Consider the following 18,922-nt stretch of genomic DNA (forward strand, 5'->3'; position numbering starts at 1 on the left):
ACCATTCGGACCCTCAAACTTGTTAAATTATCTGAACCACTGAAAATATTGATTTAACATAATCTGAATAATAAAAAATCAAGTACACTCAAATTGTATAATTCTTATATTTTAAATCAGTTGAGCTTTAATATGGGGTTTTAAATAATATGTTGTTAAATCTAATTAATTTAATGGTTTAAGTGTTTTTTTTCAACAATAAAATTTTGATACAGGTCGTAGTCTAAAAAGATTGGATATAATTTCTTTCACAAAAGAAGAACATATCTCCTTAAAAGCAAACTTAGAAAATCTCTACAGTGGGAGTCACGCGCCACAAGAGAGAGTGCCGACAGAACCTAACTGAGTTTAGCTTAGTTGGATGCAACTTAACAACACACAAAAGACAACGTTGTTTTCCAATTTCCATGTTTACGCTATTGCTTCAGACAGAACCTGAAAAAGTGAGTTCCCTCAAAGACCAAAAATAAGAGTTAATTAGATAAAGACTTTTTTCAGTGGCATTTATAGTTTTTTCCATTTATTTTAAATATTTTTTATTTACTATTTTTTAAGATCTCAAACACGAGTTTACACTAGAGTTTTTTTTTTCCATGTTTTCTTATGTGTTTTAGCATATAAAAATCATTAAAACACATTTTTCTAAACACTTAAAAATGACAAATCCACAAAATTGAAGTAAAAATAGCACATTTAAAATATTTGAATGATTTGGCAAAATTCATAAGAAATCCCCAAAAATAACCAAAAGTTACCATCATTTTATTAATGAAACTAAGGTAAAAAAATCTAAAATTTTAATTACTATTAGTTTTTAAAAAAAATTTGTTATTATTAGTGTTGTCGTTCTCGGTCCAAATTTGACCTGAAGTCTCTTGTTTCTGATAGATTCTCTAGCTCTTGTCCTTTTTTTACAGTCTCTCTTGCAGGTTTAATGCACTGTCTTCACCATTTCACTTCATTTTCCTAAAAATTAATTAAAAAATACTAAATTTTTCAAAGGTCACCATTTAAGATTCTTCCCATTAACTTTCAAGTGTCTCTTCCTTCTTCTAATAACAATGGCGTCAATGCCATTGTACTGGCAACCACCACCAGCTACGGAGGTTCCACAACATTCCTCCTCCGGCAACACCACCATTGGTCCTTTTATTGCCGTCTTTATCATCGTCATTGTTCTATGTGTTCTTGCTAGCGTTATTGGTCGGCTTTGCTCCGGCAAAACCATCTTAGGGTATGGAGATTACGATATGGAGAGATGGGCTGAGAGTAGATGTGGTTCTTGTATCGACGGTCATATCATTCCTCACCACCGGCCATCACCGTCACCTCCTCCTCCTCGGCAGCCTTTGCACCATACTTCCTCCGGTGTCTCTGTTGAATCTGAAGGACACGTGGCGGATCTTGATGAGACTGATGGAGAGAAACAAGACTCTTTAGACCATGAGCCTCCATCACAAACACATACACCATCCTCAGCTCATTCTTGATTTTAGTTTCTTCTCTCTTTTTGATTCTTTTTTTCTTTTCGTGTTGGTTAAAAATTTAGCCAATGTAATTGAAAATTTCACGAGTTCAATCCCAAAGCGGTCAAAGTTATTAAAAATGGCGCCTCTCATGATTTTGTTTTTTATTTTTGCACTTTTTATCTTTTAGTAATATATTTTTTTCGTGAATTTAGTGGTTTATATACCGAAGTTAAAAGAAGAATTCAGAATATAAAAGTAATGAAGGGACGTATATAAAGAGAATAATACAGAACTTTTTTTTTTTGAATAATACAGAACTTGTTAAATTGCTTTACAATTTGTTATTGATTCTGATTCGTTGATGCACCAAACTAACAAAGTAACAAGAGTATGTACAAATAAATAAATCGAGGAAATATACATAAATTTTTTTTTGGTGAAAAGGAATATACATAATTTTTATAAGATTGTAAGGTACACTTTAATTTCTAGCGGGAAAATTCCTTAAAAATTCTTCATCTAATTTTAATTTGCAAGTTTAATACCCAATATTATTTGATTCCAAACAAAATGCATGGTTTATTAATTTGTTGTCTATTAATACATCATGTATATAAAAATTGTCGAATCGAAGAAATCGCTTAACAAACGATAATCGGATTGACAGAATCACTAAACCGAGGTTAATGGAATTACACTAAACTTAGAGTTTATCGATCCCAATTCGATTTGGGGTAATAGCGAAAGACAATGCAGTCTTCGGATAACCCCAAATTACCCGTGTGTTTAGGGATTAGTGATTTCGTCAACCTCGGTTTAGTGATTCCATCAATCCGATTAAACGGTTTATTCGATTCGACAATTTATATATATTTAAAGTATTAATAGAACAAAATTTAATAAACCATGCATTTTATTTCCAATCAAATAACATTGGGTATTAAACTTTCAAATTAAAATTAGATGGGGAATTTTTAAGGAATTTTCCCTATAAAAAATGTACAGATATTAATTTAATTTCCTTTTGTTTACGTTTTTAAAAAATATGCATATATATATATATATATATATATATATATATATATAAGGGTTTTTGTGAGTCTTTTGGTGGTGTTTGGTGGCTCATCTTGGTGGTTTAAGGCTAGTAGAGGCTAGATTTGTGTTGTGTGCTGTTTAAGGAGGCAGATCCTTCCCTGTTCTTCCCTGTTTTGTTGCTGTCCTTTCTTGTATAAGGTGAGTGCATGACCAAGGCTTATCTAAGCATGTTTGATCATTGTTTTGGGTATTTTGATGATTGTTTGATTGATTTATTTGCTTGTTTGGATGTTTATATGATGATTGATGCCTGTGGAACCCCTTGGAGACTCGCTCATATCATGATGGTGATTTGGAGAGGAGATATTTTATTGGTTGTTTGGTTCTTTTCCTTGGATAATGGTTGAATGTGCTTGTGTGTATAGCCAGTGGTGGGTAAGTTGTGTGAATTGGTGATGTTTGTGCGGTGTTCTTAACCTTCTGTTGTGTTGTAGATGGTTAGAGGTGGAGCTGTCGGTCGTGATCGTGGTCGTGGGAGTTGTCGCGGTAGGGGGCATGGTGTTGCCTCAGGTAGCGATACGAGTGTGGACCAGAGTGTTACGGCCGATTTTGTCAGTGAATCCCAGTCGCATCAAGAGGGACCCTTCAGTGGTGCGAGTGTGAGTGCCGTGGGAGCCGGTTCGTCTATGGACTGTACTAGTGTTGCTGGAAACCCGGTTGGGGGTGTTCCAGTAGGTGGAGCCCAGGGTCAGAATAAGCGGCTTGCGGATCTACTGACGCAGCTCTTGGAGCGGTTACCAAGGGCGGTACCGCCAGTGCAGGCTCCTGTTGGACATGAGGTGCAGGCTTCTGTTGGGCATGAGGTGAAGGCTCCTGTTGGACCTGAGGTGCACGCTCTTGTTGGGCCTGAGGTGCAGGCTCCTGTAGGGATTAGTGTGCAACCTGTTGAGCTTGGTGTGCAGCCAGTTATCTGAGTTGTACAGCCTGAGGGGGTAGGTGCGGTGGTCGAGCAGCCGTACTACCTGCGGATGATGGAGCAGCAGCAGCAGTTCGGGATGTCCTTGTTCTTCGGAGGCTCTAATCCGGCGGTAGCGGATGAGTGGCAGTGCGATTGGAGCGGTATTTCCAATCGATGAGGTGAGCGTATCGGGTTGACCTGGCGGTCCACTACTTGGCTGGTGTGCACAATTGTGGTGGCGAAGTGTGCTGGCCAAGAGGGGGCAGGGATTGGCCGTATGGGGAGATTTCTTGGCAGAGTTTGATGCCAAATATTTCCCGGCGGAGGCACTGGACCGGATGGAGTCGCAATTTTTGGCATTGACTCAGGGCGAGCGGTCAGTGCGGGAGTATAACTCGGAGTTTAGCCGACTCTTGGTGTACTCGGATCGTGCAGGAGATCCTGAGCAGATGCAGGTGCGTCGGTTCATGAAGGGTCTCAGCCCGGACATGAGGGTGCGGTGCAAGGTGCGAGCCTATGCATCGCGTTTCGAGCTGGTTGAGGTGGCGGCGGGATCGAAGACGAGTTAAAGAGTCACGGGGTGATTCCTAGTCCGTCGGTGCAGCCGAAGAAGACCCAACCGCAGTCGGTTCCAAGCAGAGGTGGCAAACCTGCTCAGGGGCAGAAGAGGAAGTGGGATGACACTTCCAGGGCGAGTCAGGGTGACCAGAAGTGCTTCAAGTGTGGGAGCACGGATCACAGGATGGCGAGTTACCCAAAGAAGGGCGATCCATGGGTGGATACCCGTGTTTGTTACCACTGTAGAGAGACGGGGCACATCAAGACGAGGTGTCCTAAGTTGCAGCAGATGGCGATAGCAGCGGTGCAGCCGGTAATGCAGCCAGTTGTTCAGCAATGGGTGCAGCCAGGATTGTAGTTGGGAGGGCAGCCATTGGATCAGCTGGGAGCACCTTCGGTGGCAAAGATCGAGGGATTGCGGGGGTACACGACCGTGGTGACAGGAGAGCCAAGCACTGGACGGCGAATCACAGGTTTAATTCTAAGACTCAGTCTGTTTCTTTATGTGGTTTTAGAATTTGTGATGTTTTCCTGTGATTTTAGAGTGGGCGGTCTTAGTGAAAAGGGTTTGTGTAGGAATCCTGTTGGTGGGCGGGTTCTTGTTCCAATTGATATTCGATTCTAGAGCTACGAATATCTTCATTACCCCGGAGTGCGCGGCGAATGGTAACATCCGACGAGACCCCGATGGGTGTTTTGGAGCCGTTAGAGTAGCAGGAGGCGCGTTGCTAGCGGTTTAGGGACGAGTTAGTTGTGTGGATGTACAGATTGAGGGAGAGCCAATGCTGGCAGATCTATACATTAGTCCGGTGGAGCTGTATGATGTCATTCTGGGCATGGACTGGTTGGATCGGCACAGAGTTCATCTGGATTGTCACCAAGGGAGAGTCTATTTCGAGCGGCCAGGACCGAAGATGTATTACCAGCGTGTGAGACCGATTTTGGGGAGTTTAGTGATTTCGGCGATGTAGGCGGAGAAGATGATCCGGAAGGGGTGGGAAGCCTACTTGGCGACGATTGTGATTCCAGAGACGGTCAGAGAGGTAGTAGTGGATAAGATCCGGGTGGTCCAGGACTTTGAGGACGTGTTTCAATCGTTGAAGGGATTACCACCATCTCGGTCTTATCCCTTCACGATTGAGTTAGAGCCCGGGACGACGCCGTTGTCTAAGGCTCCTTACCGGATGGCTCCAGCGGATATGGCTGAGCTGAAGAAGCAGTTGGAGGATCTTTTGGGTAAGAGTTTCATCCGTCCTAGTGTTTCACCGTGGGGAGCACTGGTGTTGTTCGTTTAGAAGAAGGATGGGATTTTGCGGCTGTGTATCGATTACCGGAGACTTAACCGAGTCACGGTGAAGAACATGCATCTTTTCTCGCGGATTGAAGAGTTGTTGGATCAGTTGACGGGAGCTACATGGTTCTCTAAAATCGATTTGGCATCGGGGTACCATCAGATTCCTATCGACGAGGCGGATATCCGTAAGACGGCGTTCAAGACGAGGTATGGGAATTACGAGTTCGGGGTGATACCTTTCGGGTTGACTAATGCACCAGCGGCGTTTATGGGGCTGGTGAACAGCGTGTTCCAGGCGTTTCTGGATGAGCTCGTTATCATCTTTATCAATGATATCCTGGTGTATTCTAAGAGCCCTGAGGAGCACGAGGGACATTTGCAGGCAGTGTTGGAGAAGCTGCGGGAGCAGAAACTGTATGCTAAGCTTAGCAAGTGCAGTTTCTGGTAGAAAGAGATTGGTTTTCTGGGTCATACCGTGTCTGCAGAGGGAGTATATGTGGATCCAGAGAAGATCGAAGCTATCAGAGATTGGCATAGACCGCAGAATGCCATGGAGATTCTGAGTTTTCGGGGATTGGCGGGTTACTATAGACGATTTGTGAAGGGCTTTGCCAGCACAGCTCAGCCGATGACCAAGATGTCGGGGAAGGATGTTCCTTTGTGTGGACTCCCGAGTGTGAGCAGGGTTTTGCTGAACTCAAGGAGATGTTGACGAGTACGCCGGTTTTGGCTTTACCAAAGCAGGGAGAGCCGTATGTGGTGTACACGGATGCTTCGGGAGTTGGTTTGGGTTGTGTGTTGATGCAACAGGGTAAGGTGATATAAGCACGGAATCCACCGAACTTATTGATCACAAGGTTTCAAGGCCTAGAGCTTGAATGGATCGAAGTTCGCCACACAAAGTTGCGGAATGACTTTGTGATAAGAACAAGAATCAATATCAATGTGAATCACACACAAAGATAAAGATCCAACTTGCTTTCTAAAGGATTCGCACACAGTAGAAAAGACAAGCAAAAGAAGCCAAAGCTTCAAAAGAGAGAAAACTTCTCGTTTTTTTCTTATTTCTTTCAAATTCAAGGATATGTTTTACAATGGAATAAGGTGAGCTTATATAGGCTCGTGCATAGCTAAAATTATGACAATTAATAAGAAAATAAATCAACATAAATGCATAAAAATCTAGCTTAATGATAAATCAATCAAATGCTTGATTGATATTGTCCTTAATGCTCGATTTGGCCAAATGAGGAAAGATTGAGGTTCTTTGTATCTAGACAGCTTGGGCATGAAGTTATGCACTCTTGGAAGCTTCTTGCGGGTGAAGAGGACCTCAACTTTTAGGACCTCATCATACTCTCCCTCTTGAAAAAGATTTGCCCTCATATCTTGATTGTCAGAATGAATATTCTTTGATATGAAAAACTTCATAAGATCGGTCGAGCAAGTTCACGAACGATTGAGCACACGTAGGAGCGGTCGAGCACACTATCGAGCAGGGCGTCGAGCACGAGTTTAAAAACTCGGATTGGTGATGGAACCGGATGGGGATGGAACTAAACAACTGGTCGTACGACTCTCTTTGTTCAGTTGATGAATGGATGCGACGTGGAGCGAGATGGAGCTTGTTCAACTGCTCTGATACCAGATGATATAAGCTCGGAATCCACCAAGTCTTATTGATCAAAAGATGTCAAGAGTTGGCAAGCTTTGTTGCGGAAGATGGACGAAGGTAGAGATGGAGATGGGGTTTGCGATTGATTCCACAATCACACACGAACAAGAAGGCTTGATTCCACAAGCACTCTGATCCGCAAAATCAGTAGAAAACAAGTGATTCCACACTTAGATTCTAAAGACAAGAACAATAACACAAAGACACAACTTTGTAAGAAAAACGATCGTTTATTAAATCAATGATAATGCGTGCTTTTCAATGAATCACGAGCTGAGCTTTTATAGGCTCAATGTACAACGGTCCTAGAGTCTAAAACAAGAAAACAAATCAAAAAAACATAAATAATATGGCCGTTGGAGCTTTGATGACAAAATCGGCCAAAATAAGGAAAGTCTTGTAGCTTGTATCTTGAGAGCTTGGGAAGATAGGTGCGACATCTTGGGACTCTCTGGAATGTTTTGAGTATCTCTAAAACGCAGCAGCTTTGATAGAGAAAGAACCGTTGTAGATTAAAAGCTCCAAGTGTGAATGCTTCTAGAATAGGAAAGTAGAGGTGCAAGAGGATTCGCCTAATCCTCTGGATGCTGGTGCATAGTGTGGCATCTTGGATTGTCTCTATATGATAAAGAAGTTCTCCAGGTCTCCAAACATAAGACTCAAAGGAACCAAATAAAGAAAGTTCCATTTTCGGCGACATATGGCCCTCGGGTAAGGCCAAATGAGTAAGTGCAAATCCAACTCGAACCAGGGGTGGTTTGGTTCGATCATAATGCTCTATATGGTCTATTTGGTGGTGAATAATGAAGCCGCAGTCAAATGCACGAGTGGATTCTCCAAACCGTGATTTAGCTCGCCATTGGACATGTCCGAGGAGGCTCTCATGTCCATCTCTCAAAATACCTCGATGATGGACTGATGTTTCTCGATCATTCCTCTTAAAATATCCATATTGTGGATAGATTTCAAATCCCAACTTGAATGGTCGTGTGGTTGGGCTGGTGGTTCCATACGCTTGCTCGTGGTATGGTGGAAACGGGTCTTCATGAACGAGTATGCTTTCGGATAGTTCCTCTTCAATTCTGGCTCGATAGATCTTCATAAAAGGGGCACTTTTCGAGTGAATACTCAATCTTGTTCGAAGAAAGTCTTCATATGGTCGATGGAATTGAACATGGTAATGTCCGGATGGGTTGTCGTGGAGAGTCTTCAATCTGGCCCGTTGGTTTCTTATTTCTCCTGAACCATTAGTCTACTTAGGGGTGATTTTATGATGAATAATCAACCCTAGGCCTTGCTCTTGATCAGAACTCCATATTCGCCAAAATTCTCCATTTTGGTCCGGTACGGTTTGGTTGATGCTTGAACCGGCTGGTCTGGTCAACTCCGGGTCTTGGTTGGTTCTGATGACCGCATCATACCCTCTCCCTTGAAAAAGTTTTGTCCTCAAAACTGTACAATCTGCACCAAGAGAAAGCAAGTTAGCTTTCGTTCGAATTTTGGAGCTTAGAGTCTTACCTTTGTATGTTTCAGGTTTGGTGATGCGTGCGGCATCTGGTGGTTCTCCTTTCAGCAAAAGTGATAATAAAATTCCTCTTGATTGATCCGGGGCCGTAATCTTTGTTGTGAAGTCCGTGACTTCTACTCGGTTTTGGATGTGATCTCTTGTGTCCGGCGGTTCTTCTTTGATTAGGCACACGTTTGGGACTCCAATAGTCTTCATGGCTGATGAAATGATCATCATTGATGTTGTTTCACTCCAGTTTTGATTCTGGTATATGAGTTTCCCCAACTTTGTTTGATCTCCCTTTTTCACCATGAATTCTTTGTTGGTACCTGAAAATGTTTCAATGCTTTGGACAAGAAACAAGTGTGTTATGGCAGTCATATAATCACAAAAATTATGTAAACACGTTCCAGCTTGAGCCAATTCATTAACAGTGCTATGTTTCACAAAAACTTGCGTTTTACGACAAGAATTATGTATCACATGTTTCTGATTTAAACTCAAAATATTCTCACTAGTTCCTGGACATAATAAATAGTTTAAAGCAACCTTATGTTCATCATACACATATGTTGTGAAAGGAATACTTACCTGGTCCGATATCTCGGAGAATAGGCTTTCCGTGTTCAACAAGGCTTGTCGACTCAAGGTTAGATCCGGTGGTTCTTCTTGTAACAAGAAGCTATGCATGATGATTTTATCCTCTTCAGGAATAGATTTGAACATTAAGGGATCTGAATTTTGCTGCTTGGCATCATTCGTCGTTGATTCCTCTTTTGGTCCCGCATGTATCTCCTTATCACCTATATTTGTTTCAACACTTTTGGCAAAAGACAAGTGTATTAAAGCAGTCATGGGACGTTCATAAACAGAATGAAATAAGTTACTATGAACCTTTTCAATTTTAGGGACGGAGTCAACTTCTTGATGGCTTTTATCCGTGATGAAGCTTAGCTTAGTGGTGACTATTCTTTGTTTTCCATAACTCTCCATGATACCTACATCCCTTTCTACACTCAAAGGCAATATCAAGTGTATTATACTTGAAATATAAAAGCTAGGAATACAGTTCTTGAAACTTCTTTTCAATATAAGATAATTATAAAATTGAACAACATTGAAAGTTTCACTTACTAGTGTACAAAGATGGATTCGGTTTGGGACACACATTGGTGTGGACTTAGGGACTACGTCATTAGCTGTGGGCTCCATGGTACGTCCTAAACATGTATCAACAACCTCTTCAACCTCCTTGCTTTGTGGTTCTTCTCTTTCAACCATGTATTCCTCCTTAGTTGCTAGACCTGTTTCAAATTCCTTGGGCAAAGACAAGTGCATGATACTTGTACAAGGAAGTTTAAAATCTATTTCAACTATCTTTTCTTTTACCTCGGGATTTTCTGTTTTTGGTTCCATGTGTGTGGGGGTTACTACTCGTCTAGTTGGGCACTCCTTTGCTTTATGTCCCCTGTTTTGACATCTATAACAAGTCACTTCAAATAAATTCAAAGTGATAGAGGACTTACTTTGATCCAGTTTGCCTTGTGGTTTAAACGATGGCTCATTAGCTTCCTTGTGAGCTAAGGGTTTGGATTCTTGATGTATCTTCTTTGCTGGTGCAACATCCTTTGACTTGTTGGGCTTCTTTGCTAATTTTGATGACACTTTCTTTGGATTAGGACAGCTGAAATTCTTTGATGTGGGCGTTGGTGCTGTAGCCAAAATCATTCGCCTTGGCTTTGGATTGGTATAGATTCTTATTTGTGCCCAAAGCTCATCGCCAGCCCCTTTCACGTATTCTTCATACAAGAGCTGCTTCATCTCTTTCCATGTAGCTTCTGGTTCATCATACTCAAGCCGTATGTAAGCATCTTGTTCCCAACGTCTAAAGGCATCTTCGGTGAGCGTTTCTTCGGCAATGGCGGTCTTCTCTTCTTCAATAATCTGATTTGTATCAAACCACTGCTCCATGTCTTTCTCCCAACATAAGTATGCTTCTGGTCCTTCGTGATGACCTGCAAAACTGATGTATCGAGGTTCACCAATATCATCTCCTCCAGCCTCACTTTCGCCTTCACTTTCCTCGGCAAAGCCTTCTTCACGTACTAGTTCATCTTCAAAGACTACCTCAGATTTTTCTAAACTGAATTGGGAATCAGTTTCTTCTTGATATTCTTCTCCTTGATCTGAATTTGGTATCTCACACCATGGTCGGTTTTCAATATAAGAGTCTTCATAGATGTCTTCAGAATCAGTTTCTCCATTATAAGAGACACGACCTTGCTCTTCTCCTCCACTATAGTCACCTTCTGATTCTTCACACCATGATTCAACTTCGTGGACTTCTTCTAGGCTGTTTTGTGAATCAGTCTCTTCTCCTTCATCACGTTCATATACTTCTCCTTGACTGATTTCAGAGTCAGTGCCTTCTCGCCAAGAGCTATTGTCATAATCTTCTTCTTCATTCGATGAGTAGTTTAGTTCTTCACCCCAATCGATCTCAGAAGTGTTAAAGACACTCCTTTCATCCTCTTCATCCCCATGGTCCATAGCTGCTGAGACTTAGGGATTTATACCTCGCAAAAACAAAGAGAAAGAAAGCGTATCAAACTTCAATTGACAAAATAAGGTAATACACAAATATGCCAATTTTCTATTTTCTTTTTTCTCTATTTGTTTTTTTTTCAACAAATAAACTCGAAATGAAAATACCAAAAGAAGTAAAATTCAAATTTTTTTTTTCTTTTTATAATGATAAGGAAGAACTTAAACAAGAACAAGAGCAAAATTTTTTTTTTTTTTTTTGTATTTTATAGTTTTTTTTTTATCTTTTTTTTTTAATGAAAAATTCAAAATAAATATCAAACTGAAGCAAGTAATTTTTTTTTTTTTAATTTTATGATTCAATAATGAAAAAAATCAATAACAAAAAAATTCTAGATAACACTGAAGCAAAAAATGATTTTTATTTTGGTTTTCGATTTTATAAGAATTGAAGCAATAAAACAGAGAATTAAAAGAGATAAAGGTTGGAATGACACAACCTGTTGGGTAGGAGCTTTCGAAGCTCTGATACCAGATGATATAGGCACGGAATCCACCGAACTTATTGATCACAAGGTTTCAAGGCCTAAAGCTTGAATGGATCGAAGTTCGCCACACAAAGTTGCGGAATGACTTTGTGATAAGAACAAGAATCAATATCAATGTGAATCACACACAAAGATAAAGATCCAACTTGCTTTCTAAAGGATTCGCACACAATAGAAAAGACAAGCAAAAGAAGCCAAAGCTTCAAAAGAGAGAAAACTTCTCGTTTTTTTCTTATTTCTTTCAAATTCAAGGATATGTTTTACAATGGAATAAGGTGAGCTTATATAGGCTCGTGCATAGCTAAAATTATGACAATTAATAAGAAAATAAATCAACATAAATGCATAAAAATCTAGCTTAATGATAAATCAATCAAATGCTTGATTGATATTGTCCTTAATGCTCGATTTGGCCAAATGAGGAAAGATTGAGGTTCTTTGTATCTAGACAGCTTGGGCATGAAGTTATGCACTCTTGGAAGCTTCTTGCGGGTGAAGAGGACCTCAACTTTTAGGACCTCATCATAAGGTGATTGCCTTTGCTTCGCGGCAGTTGCGGAAGCATGAGGGCAATCACCCTACTCATGATTTGGAGATGGCAGCGGTGGTCTTTCCTCTAAAGATTTGGAGATCTTATCTGTATGGAGCGAAGGTTCAGGTGTTCACAGATCATAAGAGTCTGAAATATATATTCACGCAGCCGGAGTTGAACTTGAGGCAGAGGCGCTAGATGGAGTTGGTTGCAGACTATGATCTGGAGATAGCTTACCATCCCGGTAAGGCTAATCTGGTTGCTGATACTCTGAGCAGAAAACAAGCGGCTTCAGCTTCAGTTCGAGGGCAGGATATGGAGACCTTGGTGGGAGAACTTAGCATCTTGCGGTTGTGTGCTATTTCTTAGGAGCCATTAGAGTTAGAAGCAGCTAACCAAGCAGATCTTCTGACCAGAGTGCGAGCGGTTCAGGATTTGGATACAGGGTTGGTTAATGCTTCTAAGGATAAGGAGTCGGAGTACCAGATTGCAGCCAATGGTACTATCCTTGTGCATGGACGGGTTTTTATGCCCAAGGATGAGGCGTTGAGACGATCTTGAGTGAGGTTCATGCGAGTAGATTCTATATTCATCCGGGAGCGACCAAGATGTACCGAGATATGAAACAGTACTATCATTGGGTCAGGATGAAGAAGGACGTGGCTAAGTGGGTCTCTGAGTGCGATGTATGTTAGCTAGTGAAGGCTGAGCATCAGGTGCCGAGTAATTTATTGCGGAGTCTCCCTATTCCAGAGTGGAAATGGGACATGATCACGATATTCGTGGTAGGTTTGCCAGTGGACCGTTTGACTAAGTTCAAGGATGCCATTTGGGTCATCGTGGACCGTTTGACTAAGTCTGCACATTTCTTGGCTATCAAGAAAACCGATGGAGCGGCTGTGTTAGCTAAGAAGTATGTGCAGGAGATTGTGAGACTTCATGGAGTACCGGCCAATATTGTGTCAGACCGAGATTCAAAGTTCACTTCGGCGTTCTGGAAGGCTTTCCAAAAGGAGATGGGCACTAAGGTTCATTTGAGCACGGCTTACCATCCTCAGACAGACGGGCAGTCTGAGCGGACCAATTAGACACTTGAGGATCTGTTGAGGATGTGCGTGTTGGACTAGGGTGGTCAGTGGGCAGATCACCTGAGCTTGGTGGAGTTTGCTTATAATAATAGCTACCAGAGGAGTATTAGGATGGCTGCTTATGAGGCGTTGTATGGGAGGCCATGTCGGACACCTCTATGCTGGACTCAAGTGGGGGAGAGGAGCATTTATGGTGCAGATTTTGTTCAGGAGACTTTAGAGAAGATTCGGGTTCTGAAGCTGAACATGAGAGAGGCGCAGGATCAGCAGAAGTGCTATGTTGATAAGAGGCGCAAGGAGTTGGAGTTTGAGATTGGAGATATGGTGTATCTCAAGATGGCGATGTTGCGTGGTCCTAACATGTCCCTTACTGGGACTAAGCTGAGTCCGAGGTTTATGGGTCCTTTGAGGATTGTGGAGCGGATTGGACCGGTGGCTTATCGGTTGGAGTTACCTGAGGTGATGCATGCATTTCATAAGGTATTCCACGTGTCGATGCCGAGCAAGTGTCTTCACAAGAATGATGAGGTGTTGGCTACGATCCCGGCAGATCTTCAACCTAGCATGACCTTAGAGGCGAGGCCAGTGAGGGTTATCGAGAGGCGGGTAAAAGAACTTCGACGTAAGAAGATTCCTTTGATGAGAGTCCATTGAAACTGTGATGGAGTCTTGGAGGAGACTTGGGAGCCAGTGACCTGAAGGCAAGGTTCCAGAAGTGGTTTGACAAACAAGTCGAGGAGTAGACCGTTTGCTTGTGTTGTTTTTGAGTTGTTTTGGTTGTATCTCTTGTGTATTTTCATTTTGGTGTAATGATTATGACATGTGAGTTTAATAAGATTAGTATTTCGTGGATTTGACTTGTGGTGTCATGTGTTAAAGAAATATGTGCAAGTTTTTTAAAATAGAAAGTGTCGGTATGATGGTTCTATTTTTGGAAAGTCTCGGGGTAGTGGTTAGTATAGTAGTGCGATGCTATAAGTGGACCACGGGAGGTATATCTGATCGAAAGATATGCTCGGGGGCGTTTAGACTTATTTGCTCAAATATGATGTGATGGCCTCGGATGACGATTCTAGTGCACGCTTGAGGGTGACGACCCGAGAGCGAGCGTGAGACTTCCTGGATACTGTAGCTAGAAGGCGGGTGGCCTAATAGTGAGCCGGTATGACTTGAAGGTTGCGACCTGAGAGCGGGGGGAGTGGTGAGACTTCCAGGATACCGTAGTCTAAGGCTGAGGCCTGAGGACGAGCCGATATGATTCATGGGTTGCGATCTATGGACGGGGGAGGTGGGTGTCTATGAGCAAATAGGGTCTGGAACGTAAGTATATTAACTAGAGAGGGGCCTCGGTGAGGTCAGTTGTGTACTGACGGACGTGTTAAAGGATTCGAGGACGAATCCTAGTTAGTGGGTGAGAATTGTAACGCCCGTGTTCCGTTTTGGGGGGGTGTCGATCGACACCACTGAAGGGTGTCGATCGACACCACTGAAGGGTGTCGCTCGACACCAGCATGTTTCGGTTTGATCGGGTCGATTTTAATTACGAAATTGTGTGGTTATTGGGTTGGTTAACCCTAGGTCGTGTTTAAAAGAGGGAAGGTCGTGTTTTGTCTGTTCCCAGCCGCTTTTTAACACTTCCAGAGATAGAGAAAAGGTTCTAGAACTTCTAAGGGTTTTTGTGAGTCTTTTGGTGGTGTTTGGTGGCTGATCTTGGTGGTTTAAGGCTAGTAGAGGCTAGATCCGTGCCGTGTGCTGTTTGAGGAGGCAGATCCTTCCTTGTTCTTCCCTGTTTCGTTGCTGTCCTTTCTTGTATAAGGTGAGTGCATGACCAAGGCTTATCTAAGCATGTTTGATCATTGTTTTGGGTGTTTTGATGATTGTTTGATTGATTCATTTGCTTGTTTGGATGTTATATGATGATTGATGCCTGTGGAACCCTTTGAAGTCTCGCTCATATCATGATGGTGATTTGGAGAGGAGATCCAGCGAGAAACGTTAGTTGGAGCGACCACAGAGAGTCGGTGTCGATCGACACCAGTGGTGGGTGTCGCTCGACACCAATGTTTCATTCCGTGAAGATAGTTACGACTCGTGAACGGAGTGTCGAGGCCGGTGTCGACCACGAGGGTCGACAGCGAGTGTAGATCGACACTAGTGGTGGGTGTCGATCGACACCGATAGTCAGAAGCGTTTCATGTTCATCTTTTATTGGTTGTTTGGTTCTTTTCTTTGGATAATGGTTGAATGTGCTTGTGTATATAGCCAGTGGTGGCATGATTGCCTCACTAAGTATTTATGAAATACTTATGCATCTTTTTCTTTGATGCAGGTAAAAGCAAAGTGTGACCTGTGGAATCATGACGAGGAGAGGAGGATGATCTAGGCGCTCATTGGTGTTTTAGATTATTGTAGGATTTGTTAAGGTGTTAGAATGGAACTTAGAAGCATGTTAGGATGATTATGTTTCTGGAATAATATTGGTTGAACTTGTTGGTTTAATGGAATTGTTTATTTGGATTTTTATTAAGTCTTCCGTTGGTTTCATAAGTATTTATGAAATACTTATGCATCGTTTTCTTTGATGCAGGTAAAAGCAAAGTGTGACCCGTGGAATCATAGCGAGGAGAGGAGGATGATCTAGGTGCTCATTAGTGTTTTAGATTATTGTAGGATTTGTTAAGGTGTTAAAATGGAACTTAGAAGCATGTTAGGATGATTATGTTTCTGGAATAATATTGGTTGAACTTGTTGGTTTAATGGAACTGTTTATTTGGATTTTTATTAAGTCTTTCGCTGGTTACGTTGATTTGTTCGTTTTAGTGAGATTGTCTGGTTTAACTGTTTTGATCCATTTAGAGTCGGTTTAGCTGGTTAACTGGTTGCTTTAAATGAGTTAATCCGGTTTGCATGTTTTAAAAAAAACGGGATGGGTTCTTTCAATGTTAAATAATCTGTTATCGGAATAAAATACGTATTATCTATTAAATTAATACTAATACCTATTCATCACTAATGATAGAATTCGGTAACACTGTTTATCAGTGATTAATAACATTCGATAACTTATTTTTAATAGATCACTGATGTCTATATATATAAAATTATTAAAAAAAAAATAAAAAAAATTGTCAAACGCAGCGTGTGTATCTTAGATTCTCTACAAGCTCACTACTACATTTGCAACATATGCAGACTTTGACGACGTAGATAAAGAAGATATTATTACATAAATGTAAAGTTAGCCGGATAAGTTATAGTCTAACCGCCTACTAAATAAAAAGTCCCAATAAATTTAAAGTTATCAGCTACATTTCCTTTTATCTATGTACTAATGATCTTCAAACTGAAATATAATTTTGTATAATTACAAAATCTAAACCCTAACCACTATTTTATCAACCCTAACCGAGATATAATTTCGTTGAATTACAAAATCTAAATCCTAACCACAAGTTTTTCAACCCAAACCAAAATATAATTTCGTCTAATTACAAAATCTAAACCCTAACAACTATTTTGTCAACCCAAACTAAAATATAATTTCGTTTAGTTACAAAATCTAAACCGTAACCACTATGCTGCCAACCCAAACTAAAATATAATTTTGTTTAGTTACAAAAACTAAACCCTAACCAATAATTTAAAACTCAAACCGAAATACATTTTTGTTTATTTATAAATCTAAACCCTAACCATTCTTTTGTAAATCCAAACCCTAAATCCGATAAAACTGTTCATCAGTGATTAATAAAATTTGATAACGTATTTTTAAACACGTTAAATAACCTGTTATCGCGGTAATTTACATACTATCCGGTAAATTAATATTTACATATTATCCTTTCATATTATATGTTCATTATTTCTAAACATGTTACGTACTCTGTTATCGCGATAATTTACATATTATCCGTTAAAGTTGGATCGACCCAAATGAAAAAGTTTATGGCGAGAGAAGATCTTGCTCAAAAAAACCAACGAAAGCTCCGCTTGAATTGTGGCCAAATGACTGGCCGACTACTGATAATCTTAACAGGTCTGTCGCTGAACGCTTGATTTAAAAGATTTTATTTCTCAAGCCCGGGAATGGTCGACTACTCAAAATACTCCAATTCAAATCCAAAGGCAAGCTACGCTAAACTTGGCGATGGACTTGAGCGTTGATACCATCAGATGCTTCTCATATGCAGCTTGGCGAGGATACACGAAAGAATCGGATGGATCTTTATTGATTATCTCTCCAGATCTGAGCTACAAGGTAGATCTGCTTCTGCAAATGACTACTCCCCTCCCATGGCCGAGGCTATTGTTGTGAAATTTTCCCTTAAATAAGCTATAGAGCTTGGCTACAAAAAACTTTCTTTTGCTTCAGAAATTTGTTTATCTTTTGTTCCTCGTGAGAAGAATAGCAGAGCAGACCAAAATGCAAAAGCTGCTTTTATTGTACCAACTACTGAATCAATTTGTATTTAATGAAAACCAAAGTTTTAGAAGATGAAAAAATGTCGTAGCTTTGTAGAGGGATAAGAGGAAGAAAATTGTTAGAAAAAAAAGACTCAGTTAATGAATTATGAAGGCTAGATTATTAAATAAATAGTCAACTAGGTATATGAGTTGCAATTTCCCTTATCCTTTAGCCATAAAAAAAAAAAGAAAAAAAAGAAGAAAGAAGAAACAATGAGAACAAAGTCCAGTTATTTAAATGAACATTAGTTGCACAAGTTTATGTAATTAGCTCGTATGCAACAAACTTACCATTATTTATTTTCTTTGTCAGCCAAAATTCATTAATATGAAAGCGGTGCATATAAACTAAAGTCATTTTAGTTAGTAAAACATATATTAAAAAAATATATTAAAATATATTAAACACCTTTAATATTTTCTTTTGTTTCATATACCTTCTTCTATCATCAATTCATCTTCTTCTCCTCTATCCTAGTTATTTGCATATTATGCATTATTATTGTGTATATTATATCTATGAACCTTCTTAAAAGCAAGAATCTTTCGAGTTTCAATTTAAACATGCATGTTTGTTCAGACTATTTTGGTTCAACTATATATGTCGAGTTTTGCTCAAAATATACTAAAAAATGCTATATCATCACGCTTTAACTGGTCAGACTATGTAGTCTGATCCAAGTCTAAAAACTTTGGATGAAAAATCAGTATATGAAAATAGGGGAAAAGAGTGTGAAACTATTACTAGCAAAATAATTATGTGGTATTAATTATTATAATTTGATTTGTTATAGTTTTTAATGATGTGTCAGCTCTTAGTGATATAAAAAGTTGATATGTCCTTACATGAGAAAAAATATTATTTTTTATTATATTGATATATATATATATATTGGTGATTTATGGGACTTGTAATTGTAATTCATGCTTGGTGATCTCTTAATAGCAAATAAAAAGTTCATCTAATTACACTATATAATCATCAAAATGAGTTAACATATTGTGTGGATCTTAATAAATTGTTTTGTTTAATACAGTAAAACCTCTATAAAATAATAATGTTGGGACCATGATATTTTATTAATTTATAATAATATAATTTTTTTATAAGTTAATATTTATTATTTTACTATACAAATTAATAATTATCAATTTATAGTGATATTTTTAGTTGTTAAATTTTTTTTTCAAATATAAATTGGGAAAATTTTACAAAAATAAGATTAGATTTTTAAATATTATAGATAAAC

At 39.9% G+C, this 18,922-nt stretch overlaps 1 protein-coding gene and 1 pseudogene across 1 annotated transcript; both read left to right on the forward strand.

Annotated features, from left to right (window-relative positions):
- Positions 1 to 1,002: 1,002 nt before the first annotated feature.
- On the forward strand, positions 1,003 to 1,584 carry LOC17888428. Its single transcript, XM_006296103.2, has one exon. The coding sequence runs from the start codon at positions 1,062 to 1,064 to the stop codon at positions 1,488 to 1,490; it is 429 nt and encodes a 142-aa protein (XP_006296165.1). The 5' UTR covers positions 1,003 to 1,061; the 3' UTR covers positions 1,491 to 1,584.
- Positions 1,585 to 2,998: 1,414 nt separating this feature from the next.
- On the forward strand, positions 2,999 to 13,951 carry LOC111830964 (annotated as a pseudogene).
- Positions 13,952 to 18,922: the final 4,971 nt, after the last annotated feature.

The sequence above is a fragment of the Capsella rubella genome, unplaced genomic scaffold (assembly GCF_000375325.1).
Source record: "Capsella rubella cultivar Monte Gargano unplaced genomic scaffold, Caprub1_0 scaffold_4, whole genome shotgun sequence".
NCBI classification, from domain to species: Eukaryota; Viridiplantae; Streptophyta; class Magnoliopsida; order Brassicales; family Brassicaceae; genus Capsella; species Capsella rubella.